Below are 23,781 nucleotides of genomic sequence, written 5' to 3'. Positions count from 1 at the left end.
TGAAAAAGGTTGGCAGTTAGAATCCACCCAGAGGCTTTGTGGGAGAAAAGACCTGGTAATCTGTTCCCATAACGATTATGGTCTAAGAAACTGTCTTAGCTATCTAGTGCTGTTGTAACAGAAATACCACGAGTGGATGGCTTTAACAAACAGATACTTATTTCTCACAGTTTAGGAGGCTGGAAGTCCAAATTCAGGGCACCAGCTCCAGGGGAAGGCTTTCTTTCTCTGTTGGCTCTGGGGAAGGTCCTTTTCAGCAATCTTTCCCTCGGTCTAGGAGCTTCTCAGCACAGGGACCCCAGGTCCAAAGGACATGCTTCACTCCTGGCTCTTCTTTCTTGGCGGTAATGACATCACTCTTCTCTCTGCTCCCTTCTCTCTTTTATATCTCAAGAAATTGACTCAAGATACAACCTCATCTTGTAGATTGAGTCCTGCCTCATTAACGTAGTTATCATCTAATCGCATCTCATTAACATCATAGAGGTTGGGATTTACAACACATAGGAAAATCACATCAGATCACGAAATGGAAGACAACCATACAAAACTGGGAATCATGGTCATTTTGGGGGGACATTTTTTGGGGAAAAAATTCAAACCATGACAGAAACCCTATGGGGCAGTTCTACTCCATCATATAGCGTTGCTGTGAGCTGGAAACGACTCAACGGCACCTAACAACAACATGCCACATGTCCTCAAAATCTCCAATGAAGGAGTGTTTACAAACAGTGTACTCAGGAGTAAGTATCCCAAGACTGTTATTCACTGAATTTCAACCAAAAATTAAATTCTGCCAACAACATGGAGAAGCCTAGTTCTTTGCCGGTTGAGGTGCTCTCTCTCACCTCCAGTCTGCCTTCCTGAGTCTGCACTCTCGGCCTCAAAGCCTTCTCCTTAATCACCCAGCAATCCTAGCTCTCTGCCCTCCCCCATGGGCTTCGTGAAAGCCTGTGCTAACACAGCATGTGGCCTTCTAATTTAGACAAACAAGTCCAGGAAATGTAAACTTCATGGGTTCTCCTGGCAAAAGTCAGGCCATTCACTGTGTGTTTATATTTAACTGGCGCTTTTGGGAAACAGAAGACCGCAGATAGATACAACCTGGGAGTAAAAGAAGAAGGCTCACTTGTGCCTTGCCTGCGTTCCTTATCAAGGTGGGAGGTGGTGAGGGGCTGAAGCACACAAGGCCAGAGCCCAGAATCCTGGGGTTTGCCCAGTCCTGGCACTTTGCACCTTTTATCGTGTTGTTGCATTTCTGAAAGCCCACACATGCCTTTTTTTCCGTCTGGTCTTAGCTACACAGCCTTTAAAAATAGCATTTTTTTAAAAAAGACAACCAGACAGCCAGAAATAACCGTTGGTTTAATGAACCTCTAAACAAATATGGCAACACAGATGAGGAAATTCTAAATTCGATTTCAGTCTCGTGCTTTATTCTATTAAGGAAATTAAACCCTGACTGGAGAAAAACAGAAAATGGAGCTACGAAAACAAAAGCAACCTTTTAGAAACAAGAAAGAAAAGAATAAAGGGACTTACTGAGGAGACAACTAATCTGAAAGTGAGCCTGTGGGCTGCTCTGATGTCTTGCTTGTTTAGAGGCGCCCTGGAGAGAGGACGTTTTGGGGTTGCTGGAGGAAGTGCACAGATGTGATGCAGACGTTGGAATAAGACATGCCTGGTTTTAAACCCTGGTGCTGATGCTTCCCAGCTGTGTGACACAGGCAAGTCACTTAACCTTTCTGGACCTTAGTTTTTCCATCTGTAAATTGGAGACAGTCATTTCTATTCCCAGACTTATTAAGATTAAACAAGATAAAAGCGTGTAAGATTCCTCACATACGAAGTAGCATGAGGAGACTTGGGGACGATGGAACTCTATCTTGGTGGTGGTGTTGGTTTCATGAATACATGAATGCATAAATCTAGTTTCTCTCAAGTTGATTGTGACTCACGGTAACCCCATGTGTCTCAGAGCAGAACTGTGCTCCGTAAGGTCTTCAATGGCTCGTTTTTTGGAAGCAGATTGCCAGACCTTTTTTCTGTGGCACCTCGGGTAGACTCGAACCTCCAACATTTTGATTAGCAGCCAAGAGTGTTAGCCATTTATGCTACCCAGGGCCTCCTATATGAATGTAAACAACTGTGAAAGTTCTCAGAATTATATTCTTTAAATGGGTGCAGTTTACAGTATATAAATTAAACCTCCATTGAGTGGTTAAAAAACAAACAACACTGGCATGGATCAAGTGTTTGGTTTATGACAGCTGTTTTCCAGATGCCCTGCTGGGGAAAGTGTCTTGCTTCCAGGGCTATGTCAGGCCAGAGAAGGGAGAAGGAAGCCTGCAGAGTTGTTGGACTCAGGTGGTGGAGCCGGTAAAACGAAGTCAAACTTGTGCTTGACGGTACAGATCAGCTGGCCAATGAATAACGAAGACTGAAGAACGGATGCCTTTGAATTATGGTGTTGGCAAAGAATACTGAATATACCACAGACCGCCAGAAGAATGGAACTTTGGGCCTGTTATCAGGAGGAACCAGTTCCTGGAGAAGGATATCATGCTTGGTAGAGGGTGTGTGAAAAAGAGCATGACCTTCAACAAGATGGACTCACACAGTAGCTGCAACAATGGGCTCCAGCATAGCAATGATTGTGAGGATGGTGCAGGACTAGGCAGGATTTTCTTCTGTTGTACACAGGGTCACTATAAGTCCAAACCGACTTGACAGCAGCTAACAACAACACAGACCAGAAAGTACAAACAGAACCAATGGAGCTTGTGTTGGAAAGGTCTTTTAAGGGCTTTACTCGGCCTGTCTTAAGACTTTGTGGCAGATACCCTTTGTCAGGTAAAGCTTTAAAGGAAGGGAAAATCAGAGAGGAAGAGTCTGAGTCTCTTACTTCCTGTAGTCTGCCTCATGCTACTCTCGTCACTCCAACCACGAAGACAGGATAAACAGCCTCATCCAAAGCAGAGGGCGCAGGACCACTGAGTCCTGAAGTCAGGAGAGAGCAGAGACTTTGGAGGCGATGTGAGGTGAGGACAGTGGTCAGTGTGCCAGCAGAACCACACGAGCACGTGGACACTGACGCTGGGGTGGCCACTTAGAGTGCTGGGAGGCTGGAGACTAGTCTTAGGGTACAAGTGGAGTGGCCAGGGAGAAAACGCAGCCTTGAAGATGGATATGGGCGTCAGCATACCAAGAAGCCCTAAGGAAACCAAACCTAGCATGGAAGTCTGCTGCAAAAATGCTTAGGGAGCAAAGCACCAGGGTTTTCTGAAATGAGGGTGTTATGGGTTGAACTGTGTCCCCCCAAAATGTGTGTCAACTTGGCTGGGCCATGATTCCCAGAACTGATTATCCACCACTTTGTTATCTATGTGATTTTTCCTATGTGTTGTTAATTCTACCACTAGGATGTTAATGAGGCAGGATTAGAGGCAGTTATGTTAATGAGGCAGGGCTCAACCCACAAGATGAGGCTGGGTCTTGAGTCAATCTCTTTTGGGATAGAAGAGAGAAGTACACAGAGAGACAGCAGGAACTTCATGCCACCAAGAAAGTAGCGCTGGGAGTGGACCGTGTCCTTTAGACTGGGCTCCCTGTGCTGAGAAGCTCCTAGACCAGGGGAAGACTGATGACAAGGATCTTTCCCCAGAGCTGACAGAGAGGGAGACTTTTCCTGGAGCTGGCACCCTGAATTCAGACTTCTAGCCTCCTAAACTGTGAGAGAATAAATTTCTCTTTGAAAAAGCCATCCACTTGTGGCATTTTTGTTATAGCAGCACTATTTAACTAAGACAGAGGGCAACAACTAATTATAGCTAGATATTGAGTACATTAGAGAGATATTACAGACATATCCTTCTGTCCAACTGGGAATGGAAACCAAGAAGAGGATGTGGGGATTCAGACAGAAAAATGGAAAACCAAATGGCCAGACCAAGACCTAAACTCTAGGGTACCAAAGCCAGAGAAATATCAACATGCTAAGGGAAGAAAACAGCAGCTAGATAAGACCTTGTCCATTTAGACAGTTAAGGCTAAAGTCCCTACGCTTACGTGAAAGACTTCACCACCACCATCCGGGGCTGGAATTTAACATTGCTGGTGAGCACACAACTGGGTGCCATGTGGCTGAGGCACCCTCCTCCGCCATCCACTTGCTCGCCTGGGGCTACTCCATCCAGGCGTATATGCCCCTATGGGATCACTCCTCTCATCCTTACAAAATTTAAATTTTAGCTAGCTCATTTAGGCAGTCTCCACTTTACTAACGGTATTTGTTTTTAAATCACAAAAGAGTTAACTAACTTGGAATCCACTGCTCCACAGAACCGATGCTACTAATAAACCACTAAGTTCTCCATTGTAGTAGGTGCTGTTGGTGTCCCTTTTCCCAGACCAGCGTACCCGTCCCCCAGCTTCTGTGAGTGTTGGCAGCCAAGAGCTCACTGCTACCCCCCTCTCTAGAGAATGGCCCTTGGTGGAATGGGAGGCCCTCCTGGGAAGTTACATGCCACACCCCCTCCACAACCACCAGCCTACAGCCAACGACTAACTGACACAGATGATCACAAGGCTGGTCCCCTTGCTTCAAGATACAATTCATGTTCCATGGCTCCCCTTGGGATCAGGCAAAGCTAGAATCCACCTGAAGCTACGTCCTTCTTTAACTCCTTCCCCTGATCTATTCTGCTTCTCCAACTCCCTTTCTCCTGAGAGAACTTCCTATCTCAAGCTCTGCTTTTAGAGAATCTGACTCAAGACATCCAGCTAGTCTTCAAGTGCCTAGACAACGCCAAATTTGAATGAAATCGTATTCATAGTAGCCCTGAACACCCAGGGTCTCAGATCAAATTCTTTTAAGTCTTCAGCTCCAAGGTACCTCAGTCTTGAGGCTCTCCGGGCCCTGAAGAGGTAGTGAGGGGAATGAGGGGCGGGGATCCTACGGCAATCTCAGCAGAGAGCCCCTGGGGCAGCATACATGGGCAGTTCTGCCAGAGCGCTTTGATTGGGCCACCAGCAGCTCAAGAGGCAATAGCAGGAAATGCTTCTGGACAGGGGTGTGGGAGGCCCATGAGAGCCAGATGTGTCTAAGGGAGGAAGGATGTGTGGCAGGGCTGAGTACAGAGGAGATGAGCTTAGGCTGGAGGTGGCGTGGGCTCCCTGGAGGAGAGAGCTCAGCTGGGGTCACAGGCTGGAATGCCTGGAAGCCACACTTTAGAAAGTTACGACTGGCCTACCCATGGGGTGTCCATGAGTCTGAAAGCCACATGGGCCAGACCAGTCTGGAAGGACCAGCTGTTGGTCTCCAAAATCCGAGAAGCCTGCTAGCAAAGACTAGCTTCTCACTCAAGGAGCAGACAACTTGAAGCCTCACACTATCTTTGATTATTTGTTGTAACAGGGCTAGAGCTAAACACACACAAGGAAGCGAGGTCCCAGCGCAATGCACAAATCCCTCTAGATCCCTTAAATGAAAGGGTCTGAATACTCTCCTTTAGCAACATGAAGGTGAAAGCGGAAGAATGAACCTTCACTGGGCCCACACCATATTTCAGGTCTGCTCTACGTGATTTACATGCAGGAACTTCGTGGGGGCAACTCTGTGTGATAAACAGTATCCATTTTTTCATCAGAGTAAATTAAGGTTCAGGGAAGACAAGAAAAATGTTCAATTTCCCCTTCTCTTTTAATCCTTTTCACGGTCATTTAAATAAGCTCAACTCTCTCCCATCTTACTATGTTGTTGTTGCCGTGTGCCATTCAGTAGATAGTGATGCATAGTGACCCTACAGAACAGAGTAGAACTACCCTCCACAGGGCTTCCAAGGAGCAGCTGATGGATTTGAGCTGCTGATCTTTTGGTTAGCAGCCTTAATGCTTAACCACTGTGCCACCAGGGCTCCCTTAATTTTACAATAACAGGAGCAAACAGAACAAAACATAATCCCCACAACCTCTCTGGAGCCCTGATCCTCTTCCAGCTCCACCTGTTGTCTCTTCCCTAGCCCTCTTCATGAACAGAAGAAACTCAAGCACAAGTAGCTGCCATTGGTCCTCTTCCTCACCCCAACTCATTCCTGTACTCACTGCAATGTGGCCGTGCTGCCTCCCCTGCCCATTTCCTATTTGCACACGGAAAACACAAGGCCTCCAGAACCTCCTTAAACTGTAAACACGATGCACACTTTTTAGCTTTAATTGATCTCTGCAGTCTTCAAGCTCACTGGACACTTTTTCCATCTGGAAACATATACTTCCTTTAACATTTTGTTTTCTTCATTCTGCATCCCACTTTGGAGGGTGGTATCTGGGGCCTTAAACACTAGCAAACGGCCATCTAAGATGCATCAATTGGTCTCAACCCACCTGGAGCAAAGGAGAATGAAGAACACCAAAGACACAAGGTAATTATGAGCCCAAGAGACAGAAAGGGCCACATAAACCAGAGACTACATCAGCCTGAGGCCAGAAGAACTAGATGGTGCCTGGCTACAACCAATGACTGCCCTGACAGGGAACACAACAGAGAAGCCCTGAGGGAGCAGGAGAGCAGTGCGATGCAGACCCCAAATTCTCATAAGAAGACCAGACTTAATGGCCAGAGTGAGACTAGAAGGATCCTGGAATTCATGGTCCCCAGACCTTCTGTTAGCCCAAGACAGGAACCACTCCTAAAACCAACTCTTTCTTCAGACAGGGATTGGACTGGACTAGAAGATAGAAAATGATACTGGTGAGGAGTAAGCTTCTTGGATCCAGTAGACACATGAGACTTTGTGGGCCACTCCTGTCTGGAGGGGAGATGAGAAGGCAGAAGGGGACAGAAGCTGGCTGAATGGACACAGAAATAGAAGGTGGGGAGAAGGAGTGTGCTGTTTCATTAGGGGGAGGGCAACCAGGAGTACATAGCAAGGTATATATAAATTTTTGTATGAGACTGACGATTTGTAAACTTTCACTTAAAGTACAATAAAAATTTAAAAAAAATGTTTTCTTGTGACACTGCTCCCTTTAGATTTCCCTTCTCCCTCACCAACTGCTGCTCTTCTGTCTCCTCTGAGGCACTATATCCACTATGGGCTCTTTTAGGGTTGGGACAGTGCTTTCTTCAATGTTGTCTACCCAGTACCTAAAACCTTGCCAAAGGAAGGAATGAGTGAATGAATGAATGACCCATTGGTTAGCACATGGAGGAGGTGTTATCCAAGAGCTGTTCTCCAAACCAAGATGAGTCTGACTCCAGAACCCCTGTTGATCCATTGCCCTGAGATGACCTTTCTCCACACAGTGCAGTTCCCTAATAAAAAGTTGATGTTCACTGGAAAAATAAACGAGAAAAATGGAGTGAAATGCCTGGTGAGGATATTCTTGTAACCTACACACACACATACTTCTTATAATGGCACAGATACCTGAAATGTTAAGTCTACAGAGTGATGAAAACTGTTAACAGTCTGTCTACTCAGCCAAGTGCAGAAAGCAGAATTCCTGCCCAGCAGCTGAAGCACTAACAACTCTGCATTACACAGAGAAAATAAACACGATTTCAGACACACAAAACCTGCATTTAGTTCTCATTCTACTGGGGCCAGTAAACAACCCATTTGGCTGGCGGGTGTGGCTCATGGGATGGAGCAACTTCAGGGCCTCATCAGAAATGAGGCCAGCTTATTAACCATCTCAGGGTGAGTACGTCTCCCGTGTGCTTCAAGGTGACACGCTCAACCATCAGGAAGCTCAGGCCTATCTCCTGGTTTTCTGGGACAGGTTAACAATCAGAATTGGCACGTAGTTCCTGCCCATCCTGCCTGGCACAAAGCGAGAGCATGAAAGGAAAGACGAGGAAAGGACCATAGTGGAAGTTGCTGCTGTAGGTCCAGAGCAAAGGAAAGGAGGAGAAGACAGGCCCGTGCTGCCAGCTCACTGCGCTGCCCCTCGTTACAGCAAGCCCCTCGTTACAGCAAAACTCCTTGAAAATACTGTTCGCCCAATTCTGGCTATTTTTTAAATTGCAAAATACAACAAACTTTCCAGAAAATGCCTAAAACATAAACAGTGAATGGACTGTTGCCAAAAAAAAAAAAAAAAAATTAGTGTAACCACTACCAACGCCAAGAAAGAACGTTTCTAGCCTCCGAGAAGCCCCGTTTATGCCCGTTTCCAAACAATACCACCTACACCCCCTTTAGAAGTAACTGTTATCCCGACATCCATGGTTTTTACTTCCTTGCTTTTAATAGTGTTATTGAACTTTATATAAAGAGTCACATAGTATATCTTCTTATGTCTGCTTCTTTCACTCAATATTACCCATAATGTTCTGTCTAACCCCATCCCCAAAAAAAAGCATTGCTGTCGAGTCGATTCCGACTCATAGTGACCCTATAGGACAGAGAACTGCCCCACAGGGTTTCCAAGCAGCACCTGGTGGATTCGAACTACAGACATTTTGGTTAGCAGCCGTAGCTCTTAACCACTACGCCACCAGGGTTTCCAATGTTCTGCTGGAGTATGGTCAATTCATTTTTGTTGTTCTATGGTATTCTACTGAATAAATATATCACAAATTTATTCATCGATCCTTTCTGGACTTTTGGGTTGTTTCCAGTTTGGGGAACCACAGTCAAGGCCACCATGAACATTCTTGTACACACATCTTGACGCACCTAAGCACACATTTTATAGTGTATATATCTGGGAGCGGAACTGCTACTCAATCAGTTCTGCATACCTTCGACTTTACAAATAGCTCCCAATTGTTTTCCAGATTTATCCTCTCACAGCAATGTATAAAAGTTTCTGATACTTCCATTATTAGTATCTTAACCTGGGTACGTTTGTTGTAACCCATGAATCAATATTGATACATTGTTGTTAACCAAAGTCCACAGTTTACATTAGGGTTCACTCTTTGTCCTGGACATTTGTGTGGGTTTTGAGAACGTGTAATGTCACCCACCATACAGCATTACACACAGGATAGCCTTACTGCCCTAAAAATGTCCTGTGCTCTACCTATTCGTTCCTCCCTGTCTTTTTAATAACATTTTGACAGAGTAATTTTATGTCTACTTAAATGCAACAAAATATTCTGTTTATATTTAGAATATCTCCCTTGTTTTATTTTTATTTTAATTCATCCTAACGGCATTTTACATAAAGTACCAGTTTGCCAATGACTGGGCAATTTTTAATAATCCACAAAGAGTTTGACAAACAGTGAAATAAATAACAACAAAAATGAGAGAAAATATTTACAGCACATTAATTAAGGAAGTTTTCTGTAAAGTCATACAATCTGTAAAGAATCAATTAAAATCAATTAGAAAAATGTGCAAAAACTTAGACACTTCCCACGAGGAAATTCTGATACCCGATGTACCATGTGATGAGTACTCAATCGCACCACCATCAGAAAAATGAATATTACAACTACAACAAAAACCACAGAGTCACACACTGGCAACAATTAAAAAAGTCTCACAATTCTAAAGGTTGGTGACGAAGCTGGATAATAAGAGCTCTCCCCCATGCTTGTTGTTGTTGTTAGGTGCCTTTGAGTCAGTTCTGTCTCATAGCGACCCTGTGTACAACAGAACGAAACACTGCCCAGTCCTGCATCATCCTCACAATCGTTGTTATGCTTGAGCCCACTGTGGCAGCCACTATGTTAATGCAGCTTGTTGAGGGTCTTCCTCTTTTTCCACGACCCTCTACTTTACCAAGCATGACGCCCTTCTCCAGGGACTGGTCCCTCCTGATAACGTGTCCAAGGTAAGTGAGATGAAGCCTCGCCATCTTTGCTTCTAAGGAGCATTCTGGCTGTACTTCTTCCAAGACAGATTTGTTCATTCGTCTTGCTTTTGGACAGGAGTTGCCCATTTGAGACAGGGTAGTGGGGAGCTGCAGAAACCTGGGACCCTTAGGAATACAATGACAATAGAAAAGGGGTACCAAGGGGAATCAGGTCAGGTATCAAGAACTCAAAGTCCACCAGGAGGCTTCAGTCTCAGCTAACTATTCAGACTCACATGACTACCACAGGCACATCTGGCCTTCCAATGGCTCCGGACCAGGAAATGCAGTGGCAGCAATGCTCTTCAGAGGGAGTCATCCATGAAGTGGTCCCACAGCTGTGTAGGAGTTGCTCTCCATGCTTCCCTCCTCCCCCAACCTCTGCCCCAGATGACTGCTTGGATGCAAGAGCAGGACTCACATGCGTGGGTGTCCTCCGCCCTGGTTTAGAAGCCCCATACTCTACAAAAGCCAATATCTCTCAGAACAGCCCACATACATAGCTTCCAGGGTCTTCACAAGGGTCACAGCCAATCAGAAGAATCACCACACTCGGGGAAGTCCGAAGCCGGGCTTCTGATCAGATATCCAGAATTCATTTTGGAGTAGCGGTTAGGTGCTACGGCTGCTAACCAAAAGGTCGGCAGTTCGAATCCACCAGGCGCTCACTGGAAACTGTATGGGGCAGTTCTACTCTGTCCTATAGGATCACTGTGAGTCAGAGGCAACTCAACGGCAATGGATTTTTTTGTTGTTGTTTCAGTCCTCTCAGCCCAACTCACTAATCTGGGGTCATTTCTTCTTCTTTTTTGTTATTAAATTGTGCTGACTTCCCCTATATTGGGTTGTCTTTCCCTTCACCAAAGTTAACACTTGTCTACTATCTAGTTAGTGATTTCCCCTATCCTCGTCTCCCCTTCCTCATAACCATCCAAGATTATTTTTTTTTGTGTATGTAAACCTTTTCTTGAATGTTCGTAATAGTGGTCTCATAGAATATTTGTCCTTTTGTGCTTGGCTTATGTCACTCAGCGTAATGCCCTCCAGGTTCATCCATGTTGCGAGATGTTTCGCAGATTCACCATCGTTCTTTTTCATTGCATAGTATTCCACCGTGTGTATGTACCACAGTTTGTTTATCCATTCGTCTGTTGATAGGCACTAGGTTGTTTCCATCTTTTTGCTATTGTGAACAATGCCGCAATGAACATGGGTGTGCAAATGTCTATTTGTGTGATGGCTCTTATTTCTCTAGGATATATTCCTGGGAGTGGGATTGTTGAATCAGATGATATTTTTATTTCTAACTTTTTAAAAAGGAACCATATCACTTTCCAAAACGGTTGTACCATTCTACATTCCCACCAGCAGTGCATACGAATTCCAATCTCCCCACAAGCTCTCCAACATTTGTTATTTTGTGTATTTTGGATTAGTGTCAGTAATGTTGGGGTGAGATGGTAACTCATTGTAGTTTTGATTTGCATTTCTCTAGTGGCTAACGATTGGGAGCATTTCCTCCTGTGTCTGTTAGCCACCTGAATGTCTTCTTCACTGAAGTGCCTGTTCATATTCTTTGTCCATTTTCTAATTGGATTCTTTGTCTTTTTGTTGCTGAGGTGATGAAGTATTCTATAGATTTCAGAGATTAAATCCTTGTCAGATATGTCATAGCCAAAATTTTTTTCCCAATCTATAGGTTCTCTTTTTACTCTCTTGGTCAAGTCTTTTGATGAGCACAAGTTTATTTTTTAAGAGCCCCAGTTATCTAGGTAATTTTCAAGCATTTATGCATTGTTAGTTATGACTTGTGTTTTATTTATGCCATGTATTAGGGCCCCTAGCATTGTCCCTATTTTTCTTTCCACAATCTTTATCATTTTGGGTTATATATTTAGGTCTTTGATCCATTTTGAGTTAGCTTTTGTGTATGGTGTGAGGTATGAGCCCTGTTTCATCTTTTTTTTTTTTTTTATAGATGGGACATTTTGCCAGCACTGTTTGTTAAAAAGACTGTCCTTTTCCCATTTAATGGACTTTGGTTCCTTGTCAAAGATCACCTGAACACAGGTAGATGGATTTACCTCCAGGTACTCAATTCAGGGGTCATCTTTACCATAAACAATGTTACTTGGCACTGCAGCTGGCATTGCATCTTTATGAGTTTTCCAGGCAAACAGAGCTAGAAAGTTAACCCCAAGGTTAAACTTCACCTTGGAGAAGAAGAAGGGGTTTTGTTAACCTTCTGCCCATAGGATGAAAGATAGAAAGCTCTGTTGTGGATATACTACGTTTGCAACGTTGCAGGAACACCCAAGTGGAGATGCGACCACATCTAGAACTCAGAGGAAACGTGCTGGAGAAGAACCCACCATACCAGCCACACAGGTGGAGCGGGTCTGCCTGCAGGTGTGGGCCTGGGAGGTGGCCTGGGGCCAGAAGGTAGCCTGGGCCCCAGCGGTGGCTTACCTTTCCCGCAGGCCTGCACCAGGCCGTACCACTCCCCACAGCCGTTGCACAACAAGGTGAAGGCAGTCTCACGCTGGCCCGTGACGTGGCCTGGGGCACACACGTACAGCAGCTCATCCCCCATTTCCAAGCCGGTGCGTCCACGCAGGATGGTGTGTGGGAAGGACGGCGGGTCTCCACAGGGCTTGTCTGAGGAGAAGGAATCACAGTCAGGGTTCCCATACCATGCAGAGCCTTTTTAGCCTATGAGAAAACAGACTTAAAAAGCAGCTGCCCCTTCTGTGGGTGCTGCCAGCGCCCTGAACCAAGATCACGAGTGATTATTTGGTCTGTGTGGGTGGACTGTGGGCATCTGAGATGGGGCTGCCACTGCTTTTTTTTTCCCCCCCAAGTCATTTCTTGACTCTTGAAGTTCCCATGTGTTTCGGAGTAGAACTGTGCTCCAGAGGGATTTCTTTTTCATTGTGCTTCAGGTAAAAGTTTACAGCTCAAGTTCGTTTCTCATTTAAAAATTTATACACATATTGTTTTGTGACATTGGTTTAAATCCCCACATTGTGACAACATGCTCCCCCTTTCTACCCTGGGTTCCCTGTGTCCATTTGTCCAGTTCCTGTCCCTTCCTGCCTTCTCGTCCTGCTTTTGGACAGGAGCTGTTCATTTAACTGAACAGAGAAGCACGTTCCTCGTGTGTGTTACTGTTTGTTTTCTAGGCCTGTCTAATCTTTGTCTGAAAAGTGGGCTTCGGGGATGGTTCCAGTTCTGGGTTAGGAGAGTGTCTGGGGGGCCATAGTTTTGGGAGTTACAGGGCTGCTTCTTGTTCACAGCCCTCATCTACTGTGGCATCTCCAGGCCTGGCTGAACACCTGGCACAGATGAGATACTCAATACTTGCTGAGTGAATAGATGTGCTACCATTCTGTACTTTAAAGCTGCCAAGCCACAGTACCTCCTGATGCCTAGCTGGAAGGAAGACACCAAGACACATCCCTAGCAGCAAGCGATTTTTTTGTCTTTTTTAGATAGATGTATAGGTGCTCTTTGTCAAAGGCTAAGATGTTACAGAAGTACACAGTACAGAAGAGGGTGTTTCCCTCATGCCCCAACTCGAATCCCAAAGGTGAACACTGTTAACAGTTCGGTATCTACACACAAATGCAGGAAAATGTACGTGTATATATATGTACGTGTGTGTGCGTGTGTGTATACACCCACATCTACATACATGCACACACACACATATGTAAAACTTGCTTCTGTTAAGATTACAGCGAAGAAAACCCTACGGAGCAGTTGTACTGTGTAACACGTGGGGTCGCCGTGAGTCAGAATCGATTCGATGGCAATGGCATATATATATATATTTTTTTATATGCTCGCTTTCTTAAAAAAATCTTAGAACTCTTTCAACATTAGTACTACGATCTACCTTACACTATTTAATCATCTGCCAGACATTTATGGTGATTATAATTTCTCACTATTATAAACAGCACTTTGGAAACCCTGGTGGCGTAGTTGGTTAAGTGCTATGGCTGCTAAACAAAGGGTTGGCAGTTCGAACCCGCCAGGCGCTCTTTGGAAACTTTACGGGGCAGTTCTGCTCTGTCCTATAGGGTGGCTATGAGTTGGAATCAACTCGATGGCACTGTGTTTGGTTTTTGGTTTGTTTTATAAACAGCGCTGCAGTGATAATCCTCATGCGTGCCTCTTTGTGCAGATCTTATTTCTTCAGGATAAATTTCTAGAAGTAGAACTACTGGATTGAGGGGATTTATTTTTCAAAATACAGTGAATCATTTTTAATTCAAATTTCCTCTTCTAATTTTGTGTATTCTTCTCCTCTAGTCCTTACAGAATCTAAGTATTTAAGCAAATTGCATACTGCTTACAAGAAGATATGCTGAGAAAAGATGAAAATAGAAAATACAATTTGTGCTTTAAAAAACGACCTTGACCAGCCTGCCAGCTTGCATTTCTGGTAATGCTTTCTCAAAGCTGTCATTGCTATGTGCATTCTTTAACACGAGAGATTCTGAATGAAAAACAGTGTGGATCTACTCAGGAAGATATAGCCCAGGACCACATGTGAACTCAAACTGCCTTGACAGTGAACCCCAGGAGAGCAAGCACTTATTTCACCTATATGGCAACTAGGGACAGACAGACATCCCAAATATTGCCACACATCCAGGGGCATGTCCCCTGAGCAGAGGGCCATCACCCTTGGGTTCCTGTGGTCTGAGCAAGTCACTCTGTGAAAGACAGCCAAAAGTCCTCAGCCTCAGTCAAATTAGGCTGGCCTGAATTCCAGCTGGCATGTCAGTGGCCAATGGCTCTGCTATGTTCTCCACCATCCTCAGCTGCCCACATTCACACCAGAAGCCTTAGACTTTTCTCCAGGGCTTCAAACCTGTTTGTTCATTATACATAAGCATCACTGGGGATCTTGTTAAACTGTAGATTCTGATTCAGTATATCTGGGGGTGGAAATGCAAATTCTCAGCAGGGAACTTGTTAGAAAGGCAAATTCTCTGCAGGGCTTCAGAAGAACCTGTTTTTCTCCTGCTACCAGGATCTAGTTCCAGGAAAGGGGCTCTTCAGCACTAGCTCACTTTTCAAGCTAGAAGCCCTGACAATATCTTCAGTCTCACGTGGGTCTCCCTGCAGACCACAACCCCAGCTCCTTGAAAGGGAAACCCAGGAACCACGTAACTGAGTGGATAAAGGGGAACTTCAGGCCAAATTCACACCCAATCAGACTCATGGGATCTCCCTCAAAACCAATTTCCAGGTGACATGGGCTAGCATCTGGCTCAGGAAAACCACAGTAACGCTTCTGAGAGTCTGGGTCCACATACTACATGTTTCTGGATTTTCCATACACGTTCAAAACAGGAAACACACTGCTTCTTAGCTGGTATGTTTTCAGAAGCTCCAAGACAACAGTTCCATACTTTATCTCAACCAGCTGTGAGCCAAAAACACCACACAGATCCAGGTGCAACTTGATTTAGTTCCTTTCACCAAGTTGCCTATCTTGAAGCTCACAAGGGAGCTACAGAAAGCAGCTGGCTACATACCTGGACACTCTCATCTCCAGGGAAACGTATGTTTGGGCAGTCTTCACTGCTCCTTCTCAATTATTCTACTGGGAGGGACTGGTTGGTGGATTTCTCAAATTGTTTCAACAATTTCAACATCAAGAACAATTTCTATTATTTTTCCTTCCAAGGAAAGGTTTTATAAAGGGTCTTAACTAATAAACTTGTATTCATAAACAATAATTCAAAAGGCACATACACCTGCCACTCTGGGCTTCTGATAATCAGTGTTTCCACAAAGAGTTGGAAACACATATGAAACTTGACGCTTTTATTTTGAGACATTAAAAGACTTAAGTCACAACCTTTGAAATTCTAAAGAAGGGCCTGCAAACTCCTGGTTTTATTTCACAAACCAAAGGTTTGAAAATTCCGACACAAGCACTAGACCTTCCCATTTCCTTTTGGTGTCACCTAAGCTAAGTGAGGAGGAATCCCTGGTGGTGCAGTGGTTAAGAGCTACAGCTGCTAACCAAGAGGTTGGCAATTTGAACCCACCCGGCACTCCTTAGAAACCCTATGGGGCAGTTCTATCCTCTCCTGTAGGGTCACTATGAGTCTGAATCAACTTGACAGCAACGGGTTCGGTTTTTGGGTTAAACTATGTGAAGGACCCCTGGTGGTGCAGTGGTTATATGTTCAACTGTTAACCAAAGAGATCAGCTGTTCGAATCCACCAGCCACTCCTTGGAAACCCTATGGGGCAGTTCTACTCTGTCCTATAGGGTTCCTATCAGTCAGAATTGACTCGACAGCACACAACAACAATACGAGCTATGTGAGGGATGTTGGTGGTTCAGTGGTGGAATTCTCACCTCCCACGAGGAAGATCTGGGTTCCCAGCTAACGCACACCAAGCTTAGCCACCACCCATCTGTCAGCGGAAGCCTGTGTCTTGCCAAGATGCTGAACAGATTTCATTAGCGCTTCCAGATTAAGGTGAACTAGGAAGAAAGGCCTGGCAGTCTACTTCCAAAAATCAGCCAAAGAAAATGGTGATCCTGATCATGGGGATGTCACAGGACCAGGAAGCGTTTCATTCCATTGCGCACGGGGTTGCCATGGGTCGGGTGCTATGTGAAGAAGTGGTCTTTAGTTCCCTTCTGCCCAGTTCCTTCCTACCCCACTCCAGCCAAGACAAAACCAGCACTGTCCGCCCCATTCTGCCCAATTTTACTGTTGGCTCTCAAACTATATTCTTATTAATTCCACTGCCGTCAATGCTGACTCATAGCAACCCCATACTGAGGCTGTAAATCTCTACGGAAGCAGACTGCCACACCCTCCTCCTGAGGAGCTGCTGGTGGTTTTGAACCACCGACCTTTCGGTTAGCAGTCAATCATTTTAACCACTGCACCACCAGGGCTCTTCAAACTATACTTTAGTAGTTCTCAAACTTGAGTGTACGTCAGAATCACCTGGAGAGATTGTAAAAACACAGATTGCCGTGTTCTTGAGTTTTTGACTCAGTAGGTCTGGGTTGGTGCCCCAGAATTTGCATTTCTCCCAAGTTTCCTGGTGATGTTGATGGTGGTAATCCAGGGACCATGGAAAACCATTGCTCTAGATCAAATCCTTCCCTGAAATGGAATACTGCTCAGCCAGAAATGAAGACATGAAGGAGAAATAAAATCTTGATACACGCTACAATATGGATGGAGCCGGAAATCATTATGCTGAGTGGAATAAGCCAGTCACGAAAGAACTGATACCGTATGACCTCATTTATATAAAAAGACAAGAAAAGGCAAATGTATAGAGAAAAAAGTTTCTTAGCAGTTACCAGGGCTGGGAGGGAGGGAGAAGGAGAAGGGTTAACGGTGATGGAAAAATTGCACTGATTAAGGGCAGGGCTGCACAGCCATCCTTGTAATTGCTGTCAGTAAGTTGTTTGTGGGATTCTGTTTCTTGATTTGGAAGTTTAGGGTCACGGTTCTAAGAGACATCCCAGTTAACTGGCCTAATATATTTAGTGCTTCTGTTCTACCTCTGTTTTCTTTCATAGCGCCTGGAGTCTTAAAAGCTTGCAAGCGGCCATTCAAGTCACAACAATTGGTCTCTCTTAGCCTGGAGCAACAGAGGAAGGAGTGCTGGGAACAGAGGGAGGATATGGAATGTGTAGCTAACTGCCTCCATGAACAACTGCCTCCTTTGCCATGAGATCAGAAAAACTGGATGGTGCCTGGCTACCACGACTAAACATTTTGATCAAAGTTTTTATAGAAGAATCCTAATCAAAAGGAGGGAAATACAGAACAGAATTTCAAAATTCTTTTGGACTCCAGACTTCTTGTAGCCATGAAGGTCAGATGGACACCTGAAACTACTGCCCTGAGTTAATCTTTAAACCTTAAACCAAAAATATCCTCTGAAGTCCTCCTAAAACCAAACAGTAGTTTAGCTTAACTAGCAAAAAATGTCTGCCTTGATCATTATGATTATGGTCTTTTAAGAACTACCTATATGGGATCAAATTGACAACAGGAACTTGAAAGATTAGGTAGGAACCTTAGGGGGCAGTGAATTTTTGTTAACAGGTGAAGAACAACTCAGAAAAGTAGGGTGAAAATGGTCACACACCTTTAAGAATGTAATCAATGTCACTGAATTGTACTTGTAGAAACTGTTGAATTGGTGTATGTATTGCTGTGTATATTCTCAACAACGACCACCACAAAAACCTACCCTGAATAACAGGCAAAACTAATTACAGTGACAGAATCAGACCAGAGGCTGCTTCTGGTTCTGGTGGAGTGGAGAGGGCCAAAGATTAATGGAAAAGGGCTCCAGGGATTTTCTGGGGTGAAGGAAATATTCTATATCTTAATTAGGGTTTTGACTACACAGGCGTAAACATGTGATATAAATTATGCCTCAATGAAATAAATTAATTAAAAAAAAACCAAAATCTGAAATTTATTCAACATGAGGTATAAATGATTGAAAATTATTCCCGACCTCTCCCAAGGGGAACAATGATTGTGAGGATGGTGCAGGACAGGGCAGTGTTTCGTTCTGTTGACCGTAGGGTCGCTAGGAGTCAGATTCCATTCCACCACAACTAATAACAATAACTCCCAAGGGACGTGCATTTGCCAGGTACCCATACCTTAAGGCAGTGGTTTCCAACATGCAGCCTTCTAACCTGGAAGCATTACAGTAGTATTTGCAAGAACAGGCTAGTTCATGATCACCCCATGTGTGTCAGGGTAGAACCGTGCTCCGTGGGGTTTCTAATGGCTGATTTTTTTGATAGTAGATTGCCAGGCCTTTCTTCTGAGGAAACTCTGGTGGGCTTGAACCTCCCAACTTTTGGTCAGCAGCTGACTGCATTAACTGTTAACATCAGGGTCACCGTGAGTCAGAATCAACTAGATAGCACCTAACAAGAAGTCAAGTTTTTACTAAAGCAAAAGTAAAGAAGTTTCCTGAATAAACTGAATGCTTCGAAGGTCAGCAAAGCAGGGGCAGGGGTCTGGGGACTATGGCTTCAGGGGACATCTAAGTCAATGGGCAAAATAAATTCTATTAAGAAAACACTCTGCATCCCACTTTGAAGAGTGGCGTCTGGGGTCTTAAACGCTAGCAAGCAGCCATCTAAGATGCATCAATAAGTCTCAACCCACCTGGATCAAAAGAAAATGAAGAACACCAAGCTCACAAACTAATTACGAGCCCAAGAGACAGAAAGGGCCACATGAACCAGAGACTTACATCATCCTGAGACCAGAAGAACTAGTTGGTGCCCGGCCACAACCGATGACTGCCCTGACAGGGAGCACAACAGAGAACCCCTGAGGGAGTAGGAGATCAGTGGGATGCAGACCCCAAATTCTCATAAAAAGACCAGGCTTAATGATCTGACTGAGACTAGAAGGACCCCAGCGGTCATGGTCCCCAAACCTTCTATTGGCCCAGGACAGGAACCATTCCTGAAGCCAACTCTTCAGACATGGATTGGACTGGACAATGGGTTGGAGAGAGATGCTGACGAGGAGTGAGCTACTTGTACCATGTGGACACTTGAGACTGTGTTGGCATCTCCTGTCTAGAGGGGAGATGGGAGGGTAGGGGGGTTAGAAACTGGCAAAATGGTCACCAAAGGAGAGACTGGAAGGAGGGAGTGGGCTGACTCATTAGAGGGAGAGTAAATGGGAGTATGTAGTAAGGTGTATATAAGTTTATATGTGAGAGTCTGACTTGATTTGTAAACTTTCACTTAAAACACAATAAAAATTATTAAAAAAAAAAAGTCAAGTTTAAAAAGAAAAGAGCACCTCTGAGAACATACATCCTATAGCATCTGGATTTGAGTCCTGGCTCCCCTATGTACTAGCTGTGTGGCCTCGGGCAAGTTACTTTACCTTGTGCCTCAGTTTCCTTACCTGTAAAATAAGGATAAGAACAATCACTTCCCTCAAGGTTGCTGTGGGCATTAAATGAGTCAACACAGGTGACATAACGGCTGCGACAGCAGGCGTTCTCTATTATTCTTCTCTTCCTGAGGTCAAGAATCCGAAGCACGTGAACAGTTCATAATCAGAGATGCAGCACCAGGGTCAAAAGAAGTGTGGACATGTTTGCATCTGGCTTAACTGGGTCTCGGGACCTGTTGCACAGGCATGGAGGAGACTGGAACACGTGTGGATGAGCATTCCCGGCTGTACCACACCTCCCTGTCCTTTAGTCTCCTTCTTTGAATAAAGAGGATGTTAATACCCTCCCTGCAATATTGCTTCGAGGACCGAGATAATACATGCAAGAACACTCTGGCAAAATACCATTCTGGAGTCATAGAACATGACTTGGAAGCTGCTGAAGGAATTTGTTTTGTTTTATTAAGGTATTATTTATATTTATATATCATAAAACACAATAATTAAAAATATATATTTTATTGTGTTTTAGTTGAAAGTTTACACAGCAAATTAGGTTCCCCTTTTAACAATTTTTATACAAATTGTTCCGTGCCGCTGGTTACACTTTTCACGATGCGTCAGCATTCTCATCATTTCCATTCTGTTTGCTGTCTCCGTTAATCTAGCTTCCCTTCCCCTCCTTGCCTTCTCATCTTGGCTTCTGGGTAAATGTTGACTGATTGGTCTCATACAGTTAATTAAGGGAGCACATTACTTACAGGTGATAGTTTATTTTTTAAGCTAATCGATTATCTGGCCAAAAGGGGACTGCAGAAATAGCCTCAATTCCAAGTTCAAAGGGTATCTCAGGGCAATAGTCTTAGAGATTCCTCTAGTCTCTGCTGGTCCAGTAGGTCTGGCCTTTTTCAGGAATGTGCATTTTCTTCTACACTTTTCTCATATTCTATCCAGGACCTTGTACTGTGTCCCTAGTCAGAACTGTAGGTCGTGATAGCTGGGCACCAACTAGTTCTTCTGGTCTCAGGTTAAAAGAGGCTGTGGTTCGTGTTGGCTATTAATCCCATGCACTAGTTTCTTCTTTGAGCCTTTGACTTCCTACATTCTCTTTTGCTCCACGTGAGTAGAGACCAGCAGTTCTATCTTTGAAGGCCACTTGCACATTTTTAAGACCCCAGACGCTACTTACTAGAAAAGGATGTAGAACGTTATCTCTGTGAACTATGTTATGCCAATTGACTAAGCTGTCCCACCAGATTATGGTCCCAAGCCTTTTAACCCCGTAAACCAATCCTGCAAGTTGTCTGGATATGTCTAGGAGGTGCCCGTATCTATGCCCCTACGTGGTTTGTTATATATGTGGATATTTATACAGCATACGTAAACATGTACATATATACATGCCTACAGATACACCATGTGTCATGGATTGAATTATGTCCCCCCAAAAATGTGTGTATCAACCTGCTTAGGCCCTGATGCCCAGTATTGTGTGGTTGTCCTCAATTTTGTGATTGTAATTTTATGTCAAGAGGATTAGGGTGGGATTGTAGCATCACCTTTACTCAGGTCACCTCCCTGATCCAGTGTAAAAGGAGTTATCCTGGGGTGTGGCCTGCACCACCTCCTATCTCTCAAGAGATAAAAGGGAAGCAAGCGGAGAGTTGGGGACCTCATATCACCAAGAAAGCTGTGCTGGAAGCAGAGCGCGTCCTTTGGACCTGAGGTTCCTGCGCTGAGATGCTCCCAGACCAAGAGAAGACTCATGACAAGGACGTTCCTCCAGAGCTGACAGAGACAGAAAGCCTTCCCCTGGAGCTGACACCCTGAATCCGGACTTGTAGCCTACTTGACTGCGAGAAAATGAACTTGTCTTCGTTAAAGACATCCACTTGTGGTATTTGTTATAGCAGCACTAAATGACTAAGACATCATGGACTGCCAAAAGAATGAACAAATCTGTCTTGGAAGAGGTACAACCAGAATGCTCCTTAGAAGCAAGAACGGGGAGACTTCATCGCACATACTTTGGACATGTTACCAGGAAGGATGAGTCCCTGGAGAAGGACATCATCATGCTTCGTAAAGTAGAGGGTCAGCAAAAAAGAGGAAGATCCTCAGTGTGATGGATTGACACAGTGAATGAAAAAATGGGCTCAAGCATAGCAACAATTGTGAAGATGGTGCAGGACCAGGCAGTGTTTTGTTCTGTTGTGCACAGGGTTGCTATCGACTCAACGGCACCTAACAACAGCAGGTACACCTATACATGCACGTGTGCTTACTCATATATGCCTTCCTATACACCTACATCCGTACCTACCTACCTAACCACACACACATTTTTTGGTTATCTTTACTTTACAATCCCCCCATAACCTCGCCAGCATTTGTTTTCTGTTTTTTTTTTTTTAATTTTTAGGAGATCCCAGTTATCTAATTTATCTTCTGTTGTTTGTGCATTTTTAGTTTTGCTCGATAGGCTATTTATGCTGAAAATTAGGTCTCCTAGTTTGATCCTGGAAAGCCTGGTGGTGGAGTGGTTAACAGCTATAGCTGCTAACCAAAAGGTTGGCAGTTCAAATCCACCAGGTGCCCTTTGGAAACCCTATGGGGCAGTTCTACTCTGTCCTATAGGGTCACTATGAGTCAGAATCGACTCGAGGGCAATGGGTTTGGTTTTTTTTTTTTTTTAGGTTGATCCTATGTTATATTCCAGGAGCTTTATAGTTTTAGCTTTAACATTTAGGTCTTTGATTCTGAGTCAGTTTTTGTGCATGGTGTGAGGTATGGATCCTGATTTGTTTTTCTGCATATGATGGCCAATTTAGCCAGCACCATTGGTTAAAGAGACTGTTTCTTCCTCATTGAATGGACTTTGACACTTTGCTGAAGATCAGTTGCTCCTCGCTGTCCATTATCCTCATAAAAAAAAATCCTTCAAGTTCCACTTCAAATACCAGAGCCTTAAGAATTGCATTGCTGTTAAGTTGATTCCGATGCATAGTGACCCTACAGAACAGAGTATAGTATTTCCAAGGCTTAACCACCATGCCACCAGGGCTCCTAGCCCTGCCTGGTTGTGTTGTTGTTAGGTTCCAACTCATAGCGATCCCACGTACAACAGAATAAAACACTGCCCAGTCCTGTGCCATCCTCACAATCATTGTTATGCTTGAGCCCATTGTTGCAATTATTGTGTCAATCCATCTCATTGAGGGTCTTCCTCTTTTTTGCTGTCCCTCTGATTTTACCAAGAATGATGTCCTTCTCCAGGGACTGATCCCTCCTGACAACATGCCCAAAGTATGTGAGATGTAGTCTCACTATCCCTGCTTCTAAGGAGCACTCTGGTTGTACGTCTTTCAAGACAATTTGCTCCTTCTGCCTCAAAGGAGGAGAAACAGGGGCATACAAAGAGCGGAGACTTTTGGGTGGAACAGAGAGGAGGTGAGAGGAGACCTGAAGCCTCCAGACCCCAAGCCGCCGACCCCACAGACAAGCTGCCAAGAGAAGCAAAGCCAGGGAGCCCAAGTGGAGACGGCTTATTTCATCAGCATCCAGTTGGTTAAAAATAACTTATTAGTTTAAATGAGATCATCACGGGGCTGGAAATTCACTGTCAGTGAAACAAAAATACTGGAAAGAAAATGAGAAAAGTCCACACTCATGATGAACTTTATTTAAAAAAAGAAACATAGGAGGAAGCTGCCTGAACATTCCACAAGCCCCGTTTCCCGTCTGGGTTCTCTATGAGGCATGCGGCTGCCATCTTAGGAGTTAGCACTCTCTGTTCTTCTTGTCTGGCCAAAGAGAAGCAGAAGCACAGAGCTGAGTTCCAGGAAGCAACATCCAGAAAAAAGGCAACCTTTGGAGACAAAACTGCAACAGGGGTGTGTGCTGAACCAGATGTCACCGACATTCACACAGGAACCTCAAGGAGCTGCCTGTTCTCCTTGGCCTCCACGAAGACCTGCACCTTCCTTAAGCAAACAGATTTGCCTTGATGTGTGCACTA

At 44.5% G+C, this 23,781-nt stretch overlaps 1 protein-coding gene across 1 annotated transcript in view; it reads right to left on the bottom strand.

Annotated features, from left to right (window-relative positions):
• SUSD5 (sushi domain containing 5) overlaps window positions 1-23,781 on the bottom strand; it is a 60,888-nt gene that overhangs the window by 21,254 nt on the left and 15,853 nt on the right. Inside the window, exon 4 of the mRNA XM_049871186.1 lies at window positions 12,283-12,471. Within this exon, the coding sequence (XP_049727143.1) occupies window positions 12,283-12,471 (189 nt within the window). The remainder of the gene's footprint in view (window positions 1-12,282; window positions 12,472-23,781) is intronic.

This window comes from Elephas maximus, chromosome 27 (assembly GCF_024166365.1).
Source record: "Elephas maximus indicus isolate mEleMax1 chromosome 27, mEleMax1 primary haplotype, whole genome shotgun sequence".
NCBI lineage: Eukaryota > Metazoa > Chordata > Mammalia > Proboscidea > Elephantidae > Elephas > Elephas maximus.
Note: the sequence above shows the minus strand (reverse complement) of the source record. Positions and strands in the feature narration are given on the sequence as shown.